The sequence below is a fragment of the Eurosta solidaginis genome, chromosome 4 (assembly GCF_040869045.1).
Source record: "Eurosta solidaginis isolate ZX-2024a chromosome 4, ASM4086904v1, whole genome shotgun sequence".
NCBI classification, from domain to species: Eukaryota; Metazoa; Arthropoda; class Insecta; order Diptera; family Tephritidae; genus Eurosta; species Eurosta solidaginis.
The window spans coordinates 72,044,794-72,068,148 of NC_090322.1; the positions used below are offsets into that span (position 1 = coordinate 72,044,794).

The window sequence follows — 23,355 nt, forward strand, 5'->3', positions numbered from 1 at the left end:
TGATGTGTTCACCAACACATTCACACAAAAGTATTGCGATTACTAATACATACAAACTTGGTGTTGTTAATTTTTTTTTCATGTTTGCCCGAAACTGTGCGTACCTGTCCATAAATAACTCAATTTGTGTTCCCTTGCATTATTTTCGGTCAGTTTTGCGAACACTAGGACGATATTTGGAGAATATCAGAACAAAGCTATTATTTTCTAAAACGCAAAAGACTTAAAATTTTCAGAGCGCGACGGGATTTTTAAATTAATTAATTAATTAATAAAATAAAGGTTAATATAATAAAAAAAAATATGAAAAGAAGGCATTTTGCTAAATGCTTATCGAAAGAGAAAAAGCTCTTTGACGATAACGTTAAAATGTTTAAAGAACTTGAGAAGTCCTCTCAAGATAAAGTGCAAAGTGTTGCTAATTCTTTGGAAAGTGTTGCTAATCCTTTGGAAAGTGAGGCTAATCCTTTGAGTAGTGAGATTTTGCAAAGTCAGTGTTTGCCAGTTGATAGTGTTCGAAGTAATTGTGATGAAAGCGTAGAAGAGTGTTTAGGTGCCCAAAGTTATTATGTAGAAGAGGGTGCAGGTACGGATCTGAACGACTTGCTAAGAAGTTGGGCCATAGATTTTAAAGTTGCTCATAATATTATAGACGGACTTCTTCAGGCACTCCAAAAGGGTGGGATAAAGAATGTACCCTTGTGTGCCAAAACTCTTTTAGACACCTTTCGAGAAAAAGTCATTGTAGAATCTATGTCAAATGGTGAATTTTTGTACTTTGGTATACAAGACCAACTAGTTTCTAAACAATTTTTGGAGGCACAAGAAGAGGTTTTAATTGATGTGGGAGTAGATGGTCTCAAACGTTTTAACAGTTCAAGTCGAGTTTTATAGCCTATTCTTGGAGCACTAGTACATTTTCCTAGTGTTGATCCTTTTGTTATAGCTAGCTTCTTAGGTTTTAAAAAGCCTGAAAATATTAATGATTTTATGGCTAAGTTCGCTTCAGAGGCAAAATCCCTGCGAGAAAACGGTATTGCTGTCGGTCCCAATAAAGTGTTGTTAAGATTTGATGTGCGTGTGTTCATTTGCGACTCCCCAGCTAGGGCGTTTGTTAGTGGTGTTATGTCATTTAATGCCAAACATGGATGCCCCAGGTGTCATATAGGGGGTGACTGGGATGGGAAAGTATATTTACCCACAACGTCTGGTATACCCAGGACGGATATAAGTTTTGAGAAAAGAGATCATGTGTCTCACCACAGTCCTCAATTCAGGCAACAGAAAACCGTTTTAGAAGATGCCGGCTTTAAAATGGTTTCTCAGTTTCCACTAGACTGTATGCATTTGGTAGATTTAGGTGTCGTAAAAAGGTTTTTAAAAAGTTTGAATAGCGATGCAAATATCCGAAAGATAAATGAAAATATTAAATTTATTTCGAATTACTTTCCGTCTGAATTCTGTCGTACTGCGAGAAGTTTAGATGAAGTTAGTCGGTGGAAAGCAACGGAATTCAGACAGTTCCTGCTATACACAGGCATTTTTGTTTTAAAATACTGCATAAGTAGTGAGTTGTACTTCCTTTTCCTACTACTACATACCGGCATTCGACTTCTTTCAAGTGAAAGGTCGTTTAGGTCTGAGGCTGATGTTGCCCAAGATATATTAGAGCATTTCGTCACGCAGTTCAGTATAATGTTTGGGAAGGAAAGCGTTACTTTCAACATTCATGGTTTATTACACTTGTCAGAATGTGTCAAAGACCTTGGTCCTTTAGATTCCTTTTCTGCTTACAGGTTTGAAAATTTTATGCAATTTTTAAAAAAGATAGTAAGAAAACCAAATCAAATATTGCAACAGCTGTTTTTAAGGTTGAAAGAAAGGCAGGATGTAAGTTCATCGATTCACAAACCTTCCAAGCTATGCTCTTTCGATATTGATTTAAAGAAAGATAAAGACTGTTTTTGTTATAGCAAAAAAGTCGGCCCTATAAAGGTAGTAGAACTTGTAGGGTCAGGAGAATTGGAAATAGTGCAATGTACTGTTTTTCGGAAAACGCAAAATTTTTTCGATGTACCTGTTAGCTCCTCCGATAGTTTAGGTATTGTTGTTGCAAGTGAGCTAAGCTTAAATTTGGTTGATTTAAAGAGAGAAGATCTTGATTACAAGTACTTCTGTATCCCTCAGGAAAGCAAATTTTTGCTTATACCCCTTCTTCACCACCTATTCCATGAGTTTTCCAATTAAGCCACTTTTTCCTAACCCTTGTTTCATAAACTTTCAATAAAGTAACACTTTCGAATAAATAAATCTTAAAAATATAATTAAAACGTATCCTTTAGCTTTTGATTCTAAAGTTTTTGAAGAGTCCAGTTACAAGAAGTGCAGTTATGGAATCTACAAATAATGGTAAGAAAATCTCTTGTACATGATTTGTACATAAGTTAACTTTCAATAATTTTCAGCGAATTCTTTCAATAAAGTGTTTGCAACGAATATACGTTTTAATGAGGCTACATCTGAAGCCGAAGGTGCTGCCATTTCCTCAGCAGGAATGGTAGTCGATCAGGCTGAAGGACTGCTACAAGGAGATCAGGCTGAAGATGTTGGAACCAACCAAATTGAAGTCAACCTGGCAGGACCTAATGGAGGTAAATTTTTTAAATTTTCATTTGGTTGTTTTAAACCCCCCTTCTAGAGTACTACCTTTCGTTTATACACAAATCATTTGCCCACATATAGTTAAAAATCAAATATCCCCATGTTATTTGTATGTGAAAACAAAAATCGTGATAAACACCACTTAACTTTAAAATTAAAAGCTTAAATGTTGATAGACCATCTCTTTGAATGTCCTTAACCATATTTTCACTATACCAAAAGAGAAAGCTTTATATTTATTCAGTCCGCCCTAATACATTTGCACATCGATTGCTGCCCTATCGCAGAATGGGATTGCACACCGACCTATTTCAGACTTATTTTTTAGAAAACAGATAATCCAGATGTAATGTTTCTATATTTTTCCATTGTCCAAGCAAAGAAATGATTGCCAAGATGAAAGCTCCATGTAATATCATGCCAGAAGTTACATTTACAAGTATAGATGCACCCTTTAATAAAAAGACGGGTATAATATCCAGGTGTAACATGATAATTAAATTTAATAGCGCAGGATTGAATAAAGGGCCCTCTGGTTTAGCAAAAGAATTCCCACATTGCAACAAGTCATAACTGGAAACATTCCCCGAAATAACGTCGCTGCACTTTCCACCACTATTAAAGCAGAACCAGATATAGTAATCACAAAGAAATTTGCTATGTAGAGCACCCCATTGCGGTAATTCTTTACTTTAGCTCACAACTGCTACAACTCGACCGCGTTTTGATCCCAGGACCATGAATCCGAAAGGGGAAATTCAAAATTTTATTTCTGTCAAAAGATATTTCCAAAAAACCAAAAAATGGCCCCGAAGCACTGCGAAACCGGGGGTGGGATCCATATTTTGGTTGTAGTGCAGTTTACGGTACCCACCCTAAAGTTGGGCTAAGATTTTCGAGTGAGGTATTAATCTCGAGAACAATAATCCGAAGGCGGAAAAGAAAAATTTTATCTCTGTCCGGAGATATTTGCAGTTGAAGTTGGCGATTTTAATGTGGTAGTTGTTGTGTTTATACCCACAAAAAAAATCGTGCATCACCGTGGCGGTAGCCACGGTTATACCACACACCCGGACTTGGCATGGCGTAGCCCAGGGTTATTTATTAAAAGCGCGGCCGAAGGCTGCCAACGCAGAAATGTGTTCTGCGTAAAAATACTATGGATCCCACCCCCGGTTTCGGAGGGGCCCGGGGTCTTTTTTTGGTTTTTCGTTAATATCTTTTGAATGGACAAAAAAAAGTTAACTTCCGCTTTCAGATTCTTGATCTAGACGTGAATACGCGTCTTTTGATACCTCACTCGAAAATTTTGGCCCAAATTTCGGTGGGTACCGTAAACTACACTATTACCCATATTTTTTGCGCAGAACACCTTTCTGCATTGGCGGCCTTTGGCCGCGCTTTTAAAAAACTACTCTGGGTGGGTCCAACACCGGTTTGGAGACCACAACTATATCCGCGCAAAACACTTTTACCCACAGTTTTTCTTGTGGGTACCACAAAATCATCAAAACAACAATCACATGAAAATGGTAATAGTCTAGTTGAGGGGTCGACTGCTAATACGCTACCAAAAATATCGAGTGAGGTGTCAAAAGACGCGTATTAATCTTTAGAACAATAATCCGAAGGCGGAAAAAAAAAATTTTATCTCTGTCCGGAGATATTTGCAGTTGAAGTTGGCGATTTCCATGTGGTTGTTGTTGTGTTAGTACCCACAAAAAAATTTGTGCATCACCGTGGCGGTAGCCACGGTTATACCACACACCCGGACTTGGCATGGCGTAGCCCAAGGTTATTTTTTATAAGCGCGGCCGAAGGCCGCCAACGCAGAAAGGTGTTCTGCGCAAAAATTCTATGGATCCGACCCCCGGTTTCGGAGGTACCCGCGGGTCTTTTTTCGGTTTTTTGTTAATATCTTTTGAACGCGTTAAAATTTTCCGCCTTCGGATTATTAATACTGATATCAAGACGCGTCGTTTGACACCTCTCTCGATATTTTTGGTAGTGTATTAGCAGTCGACCCCTCAACTAGACTATTACCATCCTGGATCCAAAGCGCGTCTTTTAACTCCTCTCCTGATATTTTTGGACGAGTTTTAGCAGTTGTGAGCTAAAGTAAAGAATTACCGCCCTTGCTATCAATTCACTGCACTATTTATTTATTTTGCATTATAACAAAAGTTTTTTGGGCTTGAGAACTGTCTCACATCCAGTTTGATATGAGTTAGAGTTATTTAGTTACTCTATACACCAAGTTAATCACCAGTAAAGTTTTTTTCATTCCTAAGTGTCTTTTAAACCTGCACGAATATTTTAGCCAAAGGTAGATATGTGCAACAAAATTAGCTTGATCAGCTGACTTCTATCGTTTTCAATGCCCCAACAAGAAAGCTATCAGTTAGGTAGCTGTGATGTATATTACATATTGCGGTACATAAAGTTAGTTGAAGCTTTTTCGACAGATAGCCACCCTGCAAAAACGCTCGCGTCAATCCACGTCATTTGACTAGTCATTTTACAGCCACAGGTTATATTCATAGTCACATTTGCATGGGCGTGGGTAAGTTTTGTGACCAATTTTTTTGTAGGGCAATAGAAAATTATGTCAAAAAGCTGTAACTAACTTTTAGTTCTTAACTAAGTTTGACTATGAATACACCCCATTGTTTTGTATAAGATATTAAACATATATTATTCTTTTTATAGATGTGCTGAGAGTTTTGATGGAGATTATTTATAAGATGGATCAAATTGAACAGAATGTAAGAAGTAGGGTAATAGGAGACGGAGGAAAAATAGCATTAAAATTCAGAATGATTTTGTATTTAACTAGATATTTGTATTTTAAAATATTCATGCAAAGTACTTTTTGTATTCTTTAAACTTAGCAACGTACACTCAGCTATAATCAAAGCGTACTAATGAAAATGGTGGAGGAAATAAAGCAAGATGTAAGTATTGTTTTTATTCAATTAATTTTATTTTCGCTTCAATTATTCTCTAATGGCTTAGGCTTTTTTGTGTATATACAAATCTTTGCTATGCAGAATATTAGTTTCATTCGCCTAACGATAGATTACTTACTTCCTACTTAATTGGCGCTTAACCGTCTAAACGGTTATGGCCGTCCAACAACGATAGATTATTATTTTAAATATACAGCCCAATTCTGAATCCTTTTCCCGGGGAGATTTCTCCCGTTCTCCGTACAAAAATTTGCCATTCTCAACCATTTTTGTATGGAGAACGGGCAAAATCTCTCCGGGAAAACATTGAGAATTGGGCTGATAACGAAAAAAGGTACCGACCATATCTCAACCGAACTACTTTGTTGCTAAAGCTCACATCTGAGCATATAATATTTTGTAACACCGATTTTCAACTCGTTTCTTGTTAATATATATACTTCAACAATAAACCTTCATTTTAAACAGGCGGTACCGAAGAGTGAAGTTTTGGCGCAACAGCACTTAATGCGAGAGTGCAAGTTGACGCTGAAGAAGGTGGAAAGCTCTGTGTGCAAAATTACTGGGGAAGTCAGAGACAAGTACATGGATGAAGTTGCCAGCGCATTGCCTCTCCAGAATGTATTAGAGGTTCTAAGGGTAGAAGAAAGATTGAAGGTAGAGGAGTATGCTGTAGCAATGGTAATTTGACCCAAAAAGTTATCTTTTATCATAATTTAATTTCGCTTTCATACTTTAGAAGGCTCATATGTTCAAAATTAAGGGCATTTCAGAGGACATACCCCGAGTAGTTAAAGAAATTTTTAGTGACACGTTGATGGAAGAGTACAACTGGGCGGGAGCAGCTGGAAAGAAAAGTCTCCAAAAGCTTTCCTTGTTCGAGACATTTCTTCGCGGTAAGATGTTATAAAGAGAGATGTATTATAGATTGTATTCCTATATTGATTTTTGGTACGTTTTTAGATGTATTCATACACCAAGGACATGCATTGTATAAAAAAGGAATGAGAAAGGCGGTTGAACTCAGCCACCACAGGATGGCACAAAGGAAATTCGGCAAAAAGCAAAAATTAGTTACTGCACAGACAAGCCCACCAGCGCAATGAATTGTTTCCTCTTTTCTTTTTCATTTAAGTTGGAGCTTTTGAATTTTCGGTTTTTTATATGTTTTTGAATTTTTTTAGTTTGCGGAATATAATTTAAGTTAGAATAATGTGATATTTAAATGAAGTTTTTTAAGTTTTCGAAATATTTTTTAATTTAGTCCCAATATTTAATTGAATTTTTTATATAGCTTTTATCATAACTACCTGAGACAAAAAGGACAATTAACTAATAAATAAAAGCCTTTTTGACAAAACATGTTGTGAACAAAATTTAAAAGAAATGAAATTTTAATTAATAATGAACACATAAAGAAAAGCAATCTGATATAAAAATGCAATTTATGTTTTTTTTAAAGAAATTACATTTTTATGAATACTGAATCCTTAAAAAAAGTAATGATCTACACATTTAAATAAGTAAAAGTTATAATAAATAATGCAATAAATATATTTTTTATAGTTTTTTATCATAAGTACCTGAGAATGAAAAGACAAACAATTATTAGCTTTTTAAAGAAATGAAATTTTAATGAATACATAAAGAAAAGCAATGTGATATATACGTAAATAGGTAAAAATAAAAAAAAATAATGTAAATATACTTTATTTCAAGAAACGAAATTTTAATGAACAATGAAAACATTAAAACAAGTAATCAGATATATAAGTAAATAAGTAAAACTAAGTGAGAATAAATAATGTGACATATATATTTAATTGGACGTTTTGAGATATTTTTATAGTCTTTTATCATAACTACTATATAAAAATGCACATATATTGAATAATAAACGAATTTTTATATACATCTATCTGTATATGTTTTATTTATTATGATGCATCCTCTGTGATTGATTTGCACATCCGGTTTGATGGATCCGCCCTGACTAATGTTTACATCATGTTTGATGGTTCCGCCCTGTCTAATGTTTACATCAGGCATGATGCCTCCGCCCTGACAATTGTTTACATCCGGCATGATGCCTCCGCTCTTACAATTGTTTACATCCGGCATGATGCCTCCGCTCTGACGAATGTTTACATCCGGCATGATGCCTCCGCTCTGACAAATGTTTACATCCGGCATGATGCCTCCGCCATGACAAATGTTTACATCATGTCTGAAGTCACACGTATACAGCCAAACCCATCAGGTTTATCATACTGCTAGAGCAAACCTAATGGGATATTCGTACTGCGCCCTGATGTGACTTTCCTACAGCACTTCCTGACAGATGATCAATCATCTGATTGTCAGCTGTCTAGTAGGGGAGCGAAAAAAGCTTTGAATGTGTGAGTGAACTGGTTACCTCCGTCCCTACAAGACAGGTACCCGTTCCCTAATCGATTACTTAATCGTCATCAATAACTTGCTCACCAATTATCCTCTTAATGACTTTTACATTGCTGTCGTGAAAAAGGTAACGCATGCGCTCTCTCAAGATAGTGTACGTGTGACTCGCTTTCTCGCTCTTACCTATTGTGTTTTCGACATTCCTTCTCGCTCGATGTTATTTACATTTTTAAGTTACTTCATCAGTTATGTTTTCGTTATCGCTAACCAAAACATGTGCAACAACAACAACACGGGTAACTGGCCTATCGGTTACCTTCTGTCAAATCGCTTTTTCTATGAATGAAACGCGTCCTTTATGTTCACATAATATTTAATTATAAATTATTCATATATACAATGTTTTTTTACAATTTAAATTATTGCCTTATTACTCTAGCGAACTTTACATATGTGAATTTTTATATTTATAAACTATATAAATACATTAACGTCTATTCATAGTCGTGCCCTTTCCGAAACCTTGTTTTGAAGTTCTTATTTTTCCTGCGCTGGTAGTGTTGCTCATCAGTTTGCAGTCATATTAGTTTGGTAGGTATAGTAACATCAGACGTAGGGAAATTGGGAAGCATGTCAGGAATATCACCAGAATCCAAAGAAGCATGGTGATTCATTTCGTCACCTCCGTTTTCTTCCATATCCGGATTCATTCCATACTAGTCATTATAAATAGCTTGTAGATGCCACATAGGTGTAACCATACCCTCAAGATATTTCCGTTCAAATCTTGTGGTGTACACGTAAGCTTGTATTTGTTCTAAATTATTCACCACATTCTAAACATAGAAAAGATGTATTAAGTGTTTGCGTAAATACCATTGTGATTACAATATGGACAAACATTTAATTCTAAACTTTTCGTTGTTACATCAATTGTTTCAGCGTATTGTACACGTAAATGAAAATTCATACTTGAATGTATTTTCGTCTTCCAATCGCATAATTTACATTTTAAATAATGACTATTAGGCATATGAGAAATCTCATGGTCCAATAATTTGTTGAAGCTTGGTGTAGCTGCTTGAATATCACAAAATTTACATTTTGCACCACGTTCGTTATATTTAAATTGTAAATGTTCTGGTTTCTCTACACGATGCATAAAGTTTAGATGCTTTTTCCAACAATGTGCTGAATTTAATTGAAATACATACATTGGGCATTGTCCCATGATAAATTTTCCATAAATATACTGAGCCTCTTTATGTAGGCTCTTTTCTTAACATCTAATTCTGGTCGTACCGGATATGACAGTTTTGCTTCAGGTTATAATCCACACTCATACTATTTTCAGATTCTGTTTCATAATTTTCGTCATTTTCAACATTGGACTTTGCATCAACATCATTATCATCATCGTCATTTTTTGATAACTCTGTTTTAAGCTTCATATTTATCAAATGTTCATCTTCCTTAGTATTAGAATTAGAAACATTGTCATCTTCGGTTAAGTTTTTATCAAGTTTAGCTTTTTTCCTAGGTTTAAATTCTTTACTATCCGTACTAGAATTAATACCATCATCAACATTTTTCGTGGTCTGTTTGAGTTTTTAAATTTGCCAATGGTTCGCCTTTATCAGTATTAGAATCAGAATGGCCTTGGCCATCTTCACCGTGTAGCAAAGTAGGCGACACATGTTGGTGTTGGTGTTTGCGCATATTGCGGATATGTTGGTGGTTCACTAGTCATTAATTGTTTAGAAGTTTCAACTTGTTGCGTTTGTTGTTGTTGTTGCTGGCTGATGATGTGGTGTTAACGTTTGTTGTACAATTTATTCGGGTGATTGCACATATTGTTGGTGTGTTATAGTGCTGGAAAACCTTCCGATATTGAAAGTCCTTGATTAGTGTAATCCCCACGTAGTGAACTGCTCCTGTGACCGCGTCCGCGGTAACTATTACATCTGAAGGCGCTTAAGTTACAGGCATAGCTGACATCGCTTATATAACAGGTTGACTCTAAAGTAAAAACCAAAACAAAATATTAGAATCAGTGTTTATGAATAACATATTTAAAATAAACTCTTACAACAACGTGATCGGTGGCTACATCCCCGTGAACGTAGTGTGGTGTTCCTCCTTGTATAAACGTAGATACTGGATGTGCTCAACCGTGCAATTTTCTTCTAATTTGAGCAAATGTATGTTCTTACAGCCACAGCTGGAATATTTGGGATATTTCTATCCTCACATCGTCAAAATCAAATTACCTAGAATGAAAAAGAAACTCATATCAGTAAAAATAGATTAAAAGTTTTTAATATAAGCCGAAAAGTGTTCCATAAATAGGGCTCCACACATAGCTCTTTTCCAAAGGCACAAGAGAAATTTCAGATAACTAGAATCAGGACCTGGTAAAGTAACTATAAAGGCGATTTAGTCGCCACTACTTCGTATGCGCATTTCTCTACGCTCCCTTTCGGCATGCATCATCAATTTCGTCATTACTATAAAGGCCATCTTGCTCACAGCAATCCAACAATCTATTTGTCCGCAAATTCGTGGAACTAAATTCCTAATGGAAGGTTCCTCTCCAAAAACTCTGTTTACAGACAGTCTTTCGCCGTGAAAACGAGGGCAGTGAAATATTACATGTTCTGCGCTTTCCAATTCGGACGGACAGCTTGGACAGAAAGGATCCTCCGCTATCCCACGCTTATGTAGATATTCCTTCAAGCAACCGTGCCCGCTCAATATCTGTGTGAGATGGTAATTTAGTTTGCCGTGTTTTCGCTCGTACCATTCCGCTATATTCCGGACTAGCATGAAGGTTCAGCGCTCTTTTCTCGAATCTTCCCACCGTTCTTGCCACCTAACTATTGTTCGTGACCTTGCGCTTTTCTTAGCATCTTCAAATGGTCGGCTGAATCCAATGCCATACAGATCGGCCATTTCACCTGTGAGTAGATCTACTGGGATTTTCCTGGATAAAACATGGATCGCGTCGTCGGAACAGCACATGCTATTCGTATAGCAGTAATGCGGTAGGCGGCTAGTATATCTTTTTGGTGGACCATTTTAGATCTGTGCCATACTGGTGCTGCATATAATATTATAGAGCTGGTTACGTTGGATAATCGCTGACGGGTAGCTTCGCTTGGGCCGCCGATGTTGGGCATTATTCGCGTTAGGGTTCCACTAACTCTAGAAACTTTGTCCCCCACCGCCCTGAAGTGCTCCCTAAAAGTTAGTTTTGAGTGAATGATTACTCCTAGATATTTCAAGGAGGGCTTTGAATTTATTTGAAAATCTCCTATGGTTAGGACCAATTCATCCACAGTCCGCTTTGAGCTTATCAGAACCACGTCTGTCTTATTGCTAGCCATCTCCAGCCCCGTGTTCGTCAACCATTCCGTTATTCTTCCCATGGCGTCATTACATAATGCTTGGAGCAGATCAAGTTTCTTGGCCACTGCTACTACGACAATATCATCTGCATAGCCGACAATTTCCGTGCCTCCGGGAAGGTCGATTTGTAGCACCCCGCCATACACCGCATTCCAAAGAGTTGGACCTAGAACAGATCCCTAACTAATATATCTATCTATCAAATTATTCGGAGCAGGTACGGAACTTGTCTTGGGACACCCAAAGTGCACCCACGCTTCTCATGGCTCCAGCGGATTAGCGGCTTCCTAGAACTTAAGCCACTTGCTGCTTCTAGATCTGACATCTGTCAGCTGGAGTCTTAGCCCGGCAAGCGCAGGGCACGAGCACAGAATGAAATCGATCGTTTCCTCCTCCAACTCGCACTTCCTACATCTGCTATCACTGACCAAGCCTAATTTAAAGGCATGTGACGCCAGAAGGCAGTGTCCAGTAAGAATACCCGTCATGAGTCTAGTCTACAGTTTAATGAATAACATATTTTAATTAATCTCTTACAACAACCTGATCGGTGGCTACATCGCCATGTAGGTAGTGTGGTGTTCCACCTTGTATAAACGTAGGTACTGTATGTGCTCAACCGTGCAAATTGACATTAGCAGTAACATTATTTACATAAACATAGCTTGGTATTTGTGCAGGCCTCAATATAGCATACATTGGTCCAGTTCGGTGTGAACCAGCCACTGGTACAAACACTTTTGAATGCATAGCTTTCATATAGGATGGATGTCCAGCAGTGCTCCGGTTGTGCCAATATGTAATGGGCTGCTCCGTCTCTTGGTACGGCTGTATAGGTATAGGCGGGTGCAATGTATTACTAGGCTCAAGATCGGAAGGTACATAGATGGCTCGAAGACGCCAGAGGGGATTGGAGCCAGAGTTTTCGGACCCAGAACCAAAATATCAGTAACTCTAAAAGCACATCCGAGCATTTTCGGGCGGAAGTATTCGCCATAAGTTAGTGCGCTAAGCTGAACCTTCAGCGCTGATACCCCAATGAAACAATTGCCATACTCAGTCAGGCAGTCAGGTTCCACTAAAGGCACTTGCGGCGTTCGAAATAAAGTCAGCACTTGCCCTTCAGTGCGTAGAAAAGCTGAATCAATTAGGAGCACACAACGTAGTACTGTTGGCCTGGGTCCTAGGCCACAGGGGAGTGGAGGGCAATGAGCAGGCGGACTCCATGTTTAATTTGTTGCGTCTCTCCCACAAATTGTCAACCCCCCAGCAGATCCTTGCAGCGGGTCTGCGCCATACTCTCCTCTTCCGGGAAGGTATCGACCCCAATCCGGGTCCTTCTCCTAACCCCAGTACTGAGAAATGGGTTTGCTGCGTTTGCCGGAAAAGAATATTTTTAGGACGGTCATATTATATATAAGGGCCTGAAATATTTCAATGAAGTTCCTAATCACATAAAAAGTAGTAATAACTTCAATACTTTTAAAAAAAGTTTATTGGAGCATTGTAAAACCCTTCCAATAAGATAGTTTTTTTTTCTTTTATTTTTTTACATGATATACCGATACTGGAGCGCGAAAAGGGAATGGTAATAATGGTAGCAGCAAAATACAATGCATCCGGCCCTAAGGAAAAGAAAATCGGTCGCCACCTGTAACTCCAGACAGTTCCAACAACTAATTTCGCTGGAATTCGGTATTTCCAGCTGGTATTTACTGTTGCTGATCGGAATCATTCGCATTCCGACAGCATAAATATAACAATAAAATTATATAATGTGTAACAAAAATAACGAAAATAAGGCCAAATAAAAGTTGGAGCAAGGGGGATTGGAAACACGTCCTTTTCAACCTCCCATTATATGTTGAGCTGTGCTAATCGGAATCTTCATGCTTTCCGACAGCGTCTTTACTAAACAAAGTTGAGGGGTGATTGGATACACTTATTTTCAATTTCCAACATCCAAAGACATGTTTAGCTGCATTGATCAGAGACTAATACATTCGGAAAGCTTAAAATACACATATAATTGAAAAATATAAGTTCCAAATTGTGTTGCCTTAAGCTGGGAGCACTGGAGGATTGGAAACGCGTCCTTTCCAACCTTCCTTTAATGAGTGGCTCCCAGACTCGTCCCTCTGTCACGCTAGTAAATATGCTGATCGGAATCACATGGCATTCCAACAGCATATTCAATAGAAATAAGTGATTATAACAATGAATTGTACTTAGTAGTTTAAGTTTTGGGCCTAAACAGCCGTAATAATAAATAAATTAAATGAAAAAAATTAATACTCTTGTCAGTGTTTCACGTGCAAGGGATGGTTGCATCGGACAGGTTGATCTGGGCTAGATTCCAAAATCCAGCGTCCTCGTAACTTTTATAAATCTTTTGTGGCTCTTGTTGTTCACGGCCGCATTACATTATGAGGAAATACGGCACCTGAGAACACAGCCGTATCAAGCTAAAAAACACAAGCATGTCTTCAGTGAACTCCACAAACAGGCGTCGGACCTCTATGCCGGTGATTCCTGTACTCAAAGAACAAAACTAGCAGAGGAGGAACGCACTCTCCCTAGGGAAACGAGAGTAGTCACTCTAGCTCAACTTCGAGCTGGATAACGTAACAGGTTAAACTCTCACCTATCCAGAATCAACCCCGATATACAAAACATTGTCCTGCTTGTAATGTGTCCCCACATGTCAGCAACCATCTCTTTAACTGTATTGTGCAACCAACGCCTCTAACACTCCTCTCATTATGGCCCACCCCTGTTGAAACAGAAAGTTTCTTTGGACTCCCGTTAGAGGACATTGATGACAATTTGTGATCGGTCGCACCTATTGGATGGGACGAAGCACTGCTACTACAACAACAGCAGGCGGACAACACGGAAAGAGAGGCAGCAACTGCATGACCCATCGATCCCGAGCCGTTCCTGCCAGTTGGCCCACAGGGGCATTTATTAGCAGAAGGGAGGGAAAAGAGAGAACACTGGCGCAATATGCCAGGCCTGAGTCAATCTAAGTTACTGTTAGGGGGTTACAGCACAACTCGATATAGGGCATTAATAGGCCTCTCACACTGGCGCAATATGCCAGGCCTGAGTCAATCTAAGTTACTGTTAGGGGGTTACAGCACAACTCGATATAGGGCATTAATAGGCCTCTCAAAAAGATAACCTAAGAACCCCAACGGCTATTCTTACAAGACACTGTAGACTGAACAGTCACATGCAAAACCTGGTATAGTATCGAACAACACAGACCGATTTTGTGATGGATCAGCAGACGGTGGACCATATCCTTCTAGATTGCGGTGCAATTTCAAGACGTTGGGCTAAGTTTATGGGCTCACCATGGCCAGAGCATTCCCACATTTAATCCCTCAAGCAAAGAACACTGCTGGGGTTCATCAAGGAAGTCGGCTAGGATGAGGTGCTGTGAAGGAGATGTGCAAGTCACTGTGCAATCCTCAATAAATGATCTATCTATCTACGTTCCGGTAACAAGCACCATTGTGGTACTAGCCCAACCATCTCGGGAACTATTGATATGACTACATTAAACCTTCTAGGGATTGAATATTAATAATGCCGGCAATGCGAAAGTCTGCTAAAATGCACCATTCTCCATGGAATGCTCGATATATAACTTTCCACGTTTTGAAACAGTGATGAAAAGAGCAAAATTTACAATAATTTTAACTGGCTGTGGGTAGAAAGGTGTTGATGTGCTCTCTTAACGCAATGTAATGACAACTGCGATGCAGGGAAAATGACAAAAATCTTGCAAATCTACTGATAATAATTAATTTTTCCTCCCCTTCTATGCAGTTCTATGCATACATACATATGTATTTTTCTCTCCAAGTGCTAATTAAAAAAATTAATTGGTTTTCACATGAACTTCGAACTCTGTCGTATTTGCATTCTTCAGTTGATTATCAACAAAAGCATGACAAATTATCACTAAAAAATTCATACATGTTGCTTATATATTTAATATGGTAGCCAATTTACTTACCCTTTCTGGTGCGATGATTCCTGGACAATCGGGCCTGACTAGACGCGATTTTTTTTTGCCTTAAGAGAGCGTGCTTAACGCGAACCCTATCATGTTATGGCACAACTTTGGTGATGCAAAAAATCAAAGACATTTCTGCTTCTAAAGCTTCTAGGATAGCAGCAGCAGCTCCCGGTGGCACCACATAAACAGTTGCATGCCGATCAGTTGCCTTTTTTGCTCCGGCTACCTATTCAATTTTAATTCACATTACATTATCTACTATTGCAATTTTTAATCACTACAAATCAATATAAATTACCGAATCAAATACTGGCAAACCAAGATGCGTAGTTCCACCCTTTTTTAGGGAAATACATCCAACCAGTTTGGTACCGTATTCCAAAGCATGTTGCTTGTAAAGTACCTTGTTTTTGTAGATTTCCTCTGATTTTGGCATATTTTGAGCTGAAGTGCAACCCGGCGAGATGCTATCTATTAGAATAATATAACATTTTTTTTATTTTTTAAAAATGCACAACGTATGAATGAAAATCAGAAAGTAAATAATGTTGTTGTTGTTGTAGCGATAAGGACATTCCCTGTTATCGACTTTGGTGGTCCTTTGCCGGATGCAGATCGGGTACGTTCCGGGAACCATTAAGGTACTAGCCCGACCATATCGGGAGCGATTTAGTTGACATAAAACCTTGTAGGCCATCCCGTCGATTCTATACAACTTAATATGGTAACGATTTAAAAGACGGTGCACCACCCAATTTTTATCAAAAATTAACAAACGTGGAATCAAAAGGCGCGCCTCGAGCTCCGTTTTTATTATTATTTGATATTTTTAAATTAGGTGGTGTACCATCTTGTAAAACTTTACCCTTAATATTATTTTGGGCGAAGGCCGCCAACGCAAAAAGATGGTCTCTGCAGCAATATTCTTAATTTCCGTCACATGTCACAACTCAAATTAACTTAATGTTATTTTGGGCGAAGGTCGCGAACGCAAAAAGGTGTTCTCTGCAACAAAATTTTTAATTTCCGTCACATGTCACAACTTAAAGCACAAGATCATTGTAAATTTTACCAAGTAGCGCAACTAACAGCTGATCGGTGAAAATTCGCACATTCACACGCACAGTTCTCGACTCAGTTTCAAAACAAAACTTTAGATTATTTAATTCAAATTTTAAAGTGAGATAATCCTTACAAATTTATGTATACAGAATATATATGGCGTTTTTGTTGTTATTAAAACAATAGTTTTATTTATATTAAAGCTTTTATCATTTTTTTTTTTAACTTTGAAAAATCTCCGAACACCATTCCTTCATTATATGACATTCGACTGCCTAGTCCACTGCCTTCCACTCTATTCGCAACATAACCTCTACTTAAACTGCCAAACTATATAGTAAACAATGCACAAGATATTTTTCGTTGTAAACAATTTATATTTTTTTTGCGTTTCAATGTTTTCCGAAATAATTAATGAACTGTCATTTCGATGACAGCATGAAACGTCGATGTTTAGTGGAGAGCGAAAAAAGTTTTGAATGTGTGGGTGAACTGGTTACGTCCGTCTTGTAGGGGTCTTGTACCCAGCAAAAATCTAGTGACCAAAGATGGCGACCAACAACAAAATATCCCACATTGTTCCACAATTATTAGTATGGCAGAATGAGATGGCCTAATTGAAATGCCCGATACATATATGCTTGCCTTTTCTTACATGCTATGTACCCTCAAATACGTCACAAAAATTTTATGCGAATCCACCATTTGTTATTTTCAGCTTGAAACGCAACAGCAGAGTAAGAAAAATTTATTTACAAATAATTTAGGATATAATAAAAACTAAATTTAAATTAAGTGTTGTGTGCGCTACGGTATTTGCATTTATATTTTCCACAAAGGAACCAAAATCAAGTGATTTTTAATGGATGTAGGTTATTGCATTTTTGGTAGCATCTGCGTACAGTGAATAATTCAATTCGTGCATATAAAAAACGTTTATACATAAATTAATATGAGCTATGGAATTTTCAATGAAACTAGGTGCCGTACTATTGGTGTCCTGTGAAAATTATAGATGTAAATGGTGAAGAAAAAGAATTTCCATTGACAAAAAGTGATCTATCAACATATGTTCCCAATCGCTTAGCGCTGAGTTTTGAAGCAGAAGAGGTACGTCATTGCATTTTAGAGCACAAAACACAAAGTGATTTACTTGATCATAAAGAAAGTTTGGCATTGTAATATATTGAGGATCAAATTCGTAGACAATTGGGCGTTACTTACGCAGAGGATAAAACAAATTTGTGCAAATTGTTCGAATAAGAAATTCACATCGGAATTTTAAAACAATTGTTTTTTTTTTTTTAATTAAATTAATATATGTAACATGTAACTAACAAAAATATTTACGAGCTTTTCAATGCTTTTTATACCCGCGTACTAGCTGCATATCCTCATCTTCGTATTCAGCATCCTGTTTTCGTTTCAATTCCCGTGCGTACAAGTCTTTAAATGCTTCAAATTCAGCAAGTGTAACATGGCACACCTTAGTTGCAAATGCATTGTCCGATTTATTGGTTATTTGATATAAAAGTGGATTCTTAGTTGGCTCATCTGGATCTACTTTAAGTGGTCTTGGTTTGAATAGACCCAGTCTTTCAAGAAAGACATGGCGGCAACGTATCTCCTCTAATGGCTTAGATAACGCTTCTGATTTTATTTTCTCAGGTATTTCCGCACGCATTACCTCTTTCAAGTACGTCACCTTTTCTTCGGCACGTCGCTCCGACTGTTCAAGTAAATCCGGACAATTCATTAACAATTTCCAAACATTTTTGCTAGTGCCAGCAAATGATTTCGAATAACCAATATGTTTACGTAAACGCATGTTTTCGTTCACGTCTAAAAGTTCTGGATATTTTGTTAGCAGTAAAAACATTAGCTTCTCGGTGAATTGAAAGCTGCGCCAAAATTCCATTGCATCAACTAGACGTTGTGTCGGACGTGCAAACACCTCCCGATTACCGGTTGCAATGCGCAGGAAATTGCTCGTATTGAGACCGTGATTCATGAGTGTTTCATGTGCATTACGCCATTGTGCCGGGACACTCTAGCCAACAAAGGATTCACTCTCACAGCTTCGTCTATGTGCGCTTGATCCAATGGTGTTTCATCATCGAGCACTGTGCTCACCGTACTTGGTGTTGATAGCTGTTGGTCATGTATGAACTAAATTAAAAATATTCATTAACTCATTAATTTTAATCTTACTTGCTGTCTTCTGTGAAGCAACGGCACATATTTATTGGAATTTGTTAAAAATTTCCGCAATATTACGAAAGCTATAGGAACCTCGGTTCAAAACAAATAGAACAGCAGATTGCGGTGATGTGATGCCGTACTGTAAATGGCCTCTTCAAAATGGCTGCGTCACAATCGGCGCTTTCAGGAAACTTGTGTTGAGCAACAATGCAAAGAGGATAAATAAAATAAGAGCCACCAGTCTGCTACGAGTGGCGAGTAACTCCCAGAAATCAAAAAATATATGCCGAATTTTTTCAAAGAGGGACATTTTTGAATTGTCTCGCATTTATTCCTACAGTGTAGATACTTTATTCAACTGTGATTTTTGGAAAGAGAATTAATTAGTTAATTAAATACAGGCGGAAAAATAAACGCAAGTACCCCACGAAAATGGTTAGAAGACATTTTATGCACATCTCGCCCAAAAAAACAGCGACTTCCTCTTAGAAAACATTGAGCATACGTCTCTTCATAATTTATCCTCTTTGCTTTGGCTTTTTACGTTTATCGCGTCACTAAAGCTGCAGACATTGGTGCTTTATCGGTAACCTTATAACAGCTGATTCGACCAACCTTATAAGAATCAATGCAATCAATTATTGGTGCCGCTAAGATCGTAAACATATCGTAGCCAACCAATTGGTTTTTGGTTTACCGTCGTAACAATAAACAGCTGATTACGTTAGGGATACGACTACATCATCGATGTAGCACAACACAGCGCGTCCTTTCACTCCTCCTTAATACAACGAGTACCGTTTTGAATAATGCGGCTACTTCCTTAACCAACGAAGGAACATTCCCTACAACAAACGAAAATATAATGGCGATACTACAAACAATATTACAGAAGCATATCGACCTGGAATTTAGATTGACTAAGATTGAAGAAAAGGTGCATAGTGAAATATTGAACTGTTATTTGTGAAACCCTAGTAATTGTAGCCGCAATAAGCTATAATTCAGCTTCCAGAATTGGCAGAAGTCATGGCTCAACATTGGAAGAAAATGCACAAAATAGTATGCCGTATCAGCGGAGAAATGGAAAATGATACTCACACCGAGCTCTCTATCGTTATGCCACTAACATCGTTGGATTCAGTTTATGACATTGAGAAAAAGTTGGACTCAGATGATTATCAAGAATCAATGGTATTTTTGAATATTTTTAATTGTATTTCATAACTTAAATTGGTGGTTTTCATTTAGAAATCATATATCTTTATGCTGAAAGATGCATCATCAGACATTATTGGAGTAATGAGAAAACTTTTCTCTGACAACGTTCTTTTCAATTTTAACTGGGACGGAGTACATGGCAAACGATCTTTATCTAAACTGAAACTCGTGAACAGCGTACTTTTTGGTAGTGTAATTTAAATTGTTTTAAAATGTCATTATTTTCATTGTCCATTCCTATTAATTTAGACGTTTTCAAACTGCAAGGCAGGATCGACTTCGAAGACAGCATGAGACGGTGTTTAACGCTGAGCCACAACCGGCATAAACAAAGGCGGTATCTGAGCAATAAATCCAGCTCTGCAACAGCATAAGCCTACATACAACAAACGAACAAGACACACTGAAATAATCTTGATTAACTATATAAGAACCTAATAATTCTAAGTTTTTTCCTACGTTCCTATTCTAAGGATTTTATGCCTAATTAAAATAATATTCAACAATCGCCCAAAGTTTGCAGAGAATTTTAAAGCAATTTAATTGCAACGAATTTGTCAATAATTTTTAACCAAAAATTTATAAACTAGATGTATAAGAAATAAGTATTTTGAATATACATATTTGTGATGAACTTAACTGAAATAATTCTAAGTTTTTTCCTACGTTACTAATCTAAGCTTTTTATGCTCTAATTAAAATAATATTCAACAATCGCACAAAATTTGCAAAGATCTTTAAAGCAATCTAATTGCAACGAATTTGTCAATAATTTTTAACCAAAATTTATAAAATAGATGTATAACAAAAAATATTTTGAATATAAATGATTGCTGATGAATTTAACTGACAGTACCAATACCATCAACTAAATAGTCCTTATAAATATTGTAATCACATAATTCAAAACAAAAAATTACTATGAGTACCTACGTTTATTATTGCAAAATCACGAAAAAAAAAAATTGCATGAAGTACATTCAATCTAAAATTATTCCACTGAATGCATATATCGCATTTTAAACTAAAAAATGTGAAAACTTAAAAAAAATTCAGATCGGTACTTAAGTGTAAATCGATCCATGAAAGCATCGTGAAATAACTTTTTTTTGGTATTTAACGTTATCGTTTAGCCTGGTTTTGTTACCCATTTTGTTATTTTCGTGGTATAGATCAACATTCAACACAAAGTTACTCTGATTATGAATTGAATTACTTTAAGGGTTAGGTTGCGATATGTAAAATTACATATTTTTGTACACAGTTCTAAAATGTAAAGGAAAAAATGTATATTTGTGTATTAATTAAATTATTCAAAAGATATTGTTATATTAATGATATAGAGAAGCGCCAACACGAATGCAAGTAGTTTCAAACCACTGGTAGGCAATTCACCACTTTAACTGTCAGAAAAAATTTTAAATTGTTTATTTTATGTAAAAAAAATTTGAAAGTTGCAATTGAAGTTCTGAAAGCTCAGGAATTTCAATTTAAGTTCAAAAAATTACAATTGAAGTTCACAATTTTCAATAGAAGTTCAGTAAATTATAATTGAAGCTCAGGAATTTCAACTGCAGTTCAGCAAATTACAACTGAAGTTCAGAAAATTACAATTTAAGTTCAAATATAATTTTCTGAACTACAAACAGAAATTCTGAACTTCCATTTTAATTTTCTGAACTACAAATAGAAATTTTGAGTTTGAATTTAAATTTTCTGAACTTGAATTGAAATTTTGAACTTAAATTGTAACTTTCGAACCTCAATTGCAGCTTTCTGAACTAAAATAAAAAAGGTATAGCATTAAAATTGGCGAATTACAAGTCAACTTACTCAAATTGTGAATTGCCTACTCGCGATTTGATGGTTTACTGCAACCAATAGTTTTATTAGTTCTTCTCTTTTGTTTTCTATATCATTAATTAATTTATTTAAATTTCCCTTAACTTTGTTTGCATACAATCGCATACAATAAAATTTGTATTTATGGGTCACCAACAAGACTGAAAAACTATTCCTTAAGACTTATAGTTAATAATTTACAACTATTATAAATAATGTAATATATTGTAAAAATGTTTAATAAAAGAAATGTTAATAGATTTGAATTAAAGAAATATTTTATTTATATAGCAGTATAATCCAAGTAAAAAAACGGTCATAACACTAGTAAAAAGACGGTCATATTAACGTAAAAATACTCGTAAAGTTACAGGTATATAACTCAAAAAATGATTGCCAGAACGTGAATGTAAGAACAGTACAGCACTATAGTTTGTTTACTTTTCGATAACCTAAAACCGTATATGTGTGAGCAGTATGAACAATCACATAAATAGGTACGACGGAATGGCCTGGTCACAAATGTTACTGCTGCCCTGTACAAATGCTACTTAGCGATTTACGTGTTCCATCGACACAGCTGTTAGTCATTTTCCTAGTCAATTTACGGGCACATTTTTGCTGGTTAGGGATATAGGTACACAATAGGGCCGTTCCATTGGATTAACGAGCTCTGGCTCTGGCTCAATTGGCTCTCATTGGACCGATCTGGATCAACTTTATGAGAACTGGCAACACTAATATAAAACATCTGTTTTGTTGAAAATAAGAAGAAACGTACACAAAATTTTAAGATACTGATAGAATTATTAACATTTAAATAGTTTCGCACGTAAGCAAACTATTTATTTTCCTTACATCATCTTCAAGTTGTTTACTCTTTCAGTGTTTTTGCTTTTAAATATGGCGAATTCTTTTATGTATACACAAATGTACACATATTTAGTTCAGTGCTACAATGGCTCAACTATATGGTTGGCTCATCTCATCATTTCACTGTAGTAGAGATTGTCAGAAGATGGCAAACTTAAAATGAAACCAACGAATTTACAACATTTTCTTACTACATACAAATGCTGCTAAGTTTTATGATTTCATTCCATTCCATTCGTCTAACAGCAACACTCTGATTTTGGCAATGTGAACAAATGTATGTTGTTGCTGTAGAGATGAACCAACCATATAGTTGAGCCATGAAAAAATCTACTACAGAAAACGAAACGAACAGAACTGCTATACGGATCACATGGTTCAATTATGTACAGGTTGGCTCATCTCATCAGCTGATTTTATTTATGTCATTGCATGGTCGAAGGGATTGTCAAAAGGAGATGGCAAACTCAAAATGAAAGCAACACATTGGCAACATTTTACTTACACATACAAAAACTGCTAAGTTTTATGTTTCCATTCCATACCATTCGCACCAACACCAATACACAGATTTTGACACTTTGAACAGACATATTTTGTTGCTTTACAGATGAGCCAACCTGTATATACCCAGCAAAAATCTAGTGACCAAAGATGGCGACCAACAACAAAATATCCCACATTGTT

The 23,355-nt window shown here is 36.7% G+C and overlaps 1 protein-coding gene, 2 long non-coding RNA genes and 1 pseudogene across 5 annotated transcripts; 2 read left to right on the top strand and 2 right to left on the bottom strand.

Annotated features, from left to right (window-relative positions):
• The first annotated feature begins 207 nt into the window (after positions 1–207).
• On the top strand, positions 208–7,165 carry LOC137249954 (uncharacterized). 3 transcript variants are annotated; one of them, XM_067782056.1, is made up of 8 exons: positions 208–282; positions 2,343–2,409; positions 2,466–2,651; positions 5,371–5,426; positions 5,553–5,615; positions 6,099–6,311; positions 6,370–6,526; positions 6,594–7,165. In XM_067782056.1, exons 2-8 carry the CDS (start codon positions 2,391–2,393, stop codon positions 6,734–6,736), a joined length of 837 nt encoding a protein of 278 aa, XP_067638157.1. In that variant the 5' UTR covers positions 208–282; positions 2,343–2,390; the 3' UTR covers positions 6,737–7,165. The 3 variants fall into 3 exon arrangements, with proteins under 3 accessions (XP_067638157.1, XP_067638156.1, XP_067638158.1); XM_067782055.1 differs by lacking the exon at positions 208–282 and having other exon boundaries at positions 966–2,409; XM_067782057.1 differs by lacking the exon at positions 208–282 and having other exon boundaries at positions 966–2,409; positions 6,373–6,526.
• A 1,237-nt stretch (positions 7,166–8,402) lies between these two features.
• Positions 8,403–16,825, bottom strand: LOC137247997 (uncharacterized). Its single transcript, XR_010951987.1, has 5 exons — positions 16,334–16,825; positions 15,767–15,939; positions 15,466–15,694; positions 10,120–10,300; positions 8,403–10,049 (listed from the first exon to the last, which is right to left on the bottom strand). It is a non-coding gene; the product is annotated as an uncharacterized lncRNA (long non-coding RNA).
• A 1,062-nt stretch (positions 16,826–17,887) lies between these two features.
• On the bottom strand, positions 17,888–18,770 carry LOC137248557 (transcription termination factor 4, mitochondrial-like; annotated as a pseudogene).
• A 323-nt stretch (positions 18,771–19,093) lies between these two features.
• Positions 19,094–20,367, top strand: LOC137247998 (uncharacterized). Its single transcript, XR_010951988.1, has 4 exons — positions 19,094–19,669; positions 19,741–19,926; positions 19,984–20,140; positions 20,203–20,367. It is a non-coding gene; the product is annotated as an uncharacterized lncRNA (long non-coding RNA).
• The last annotated feature ends 2,988 nt before the right edge of the window (positions 20,368–23,355 follow it).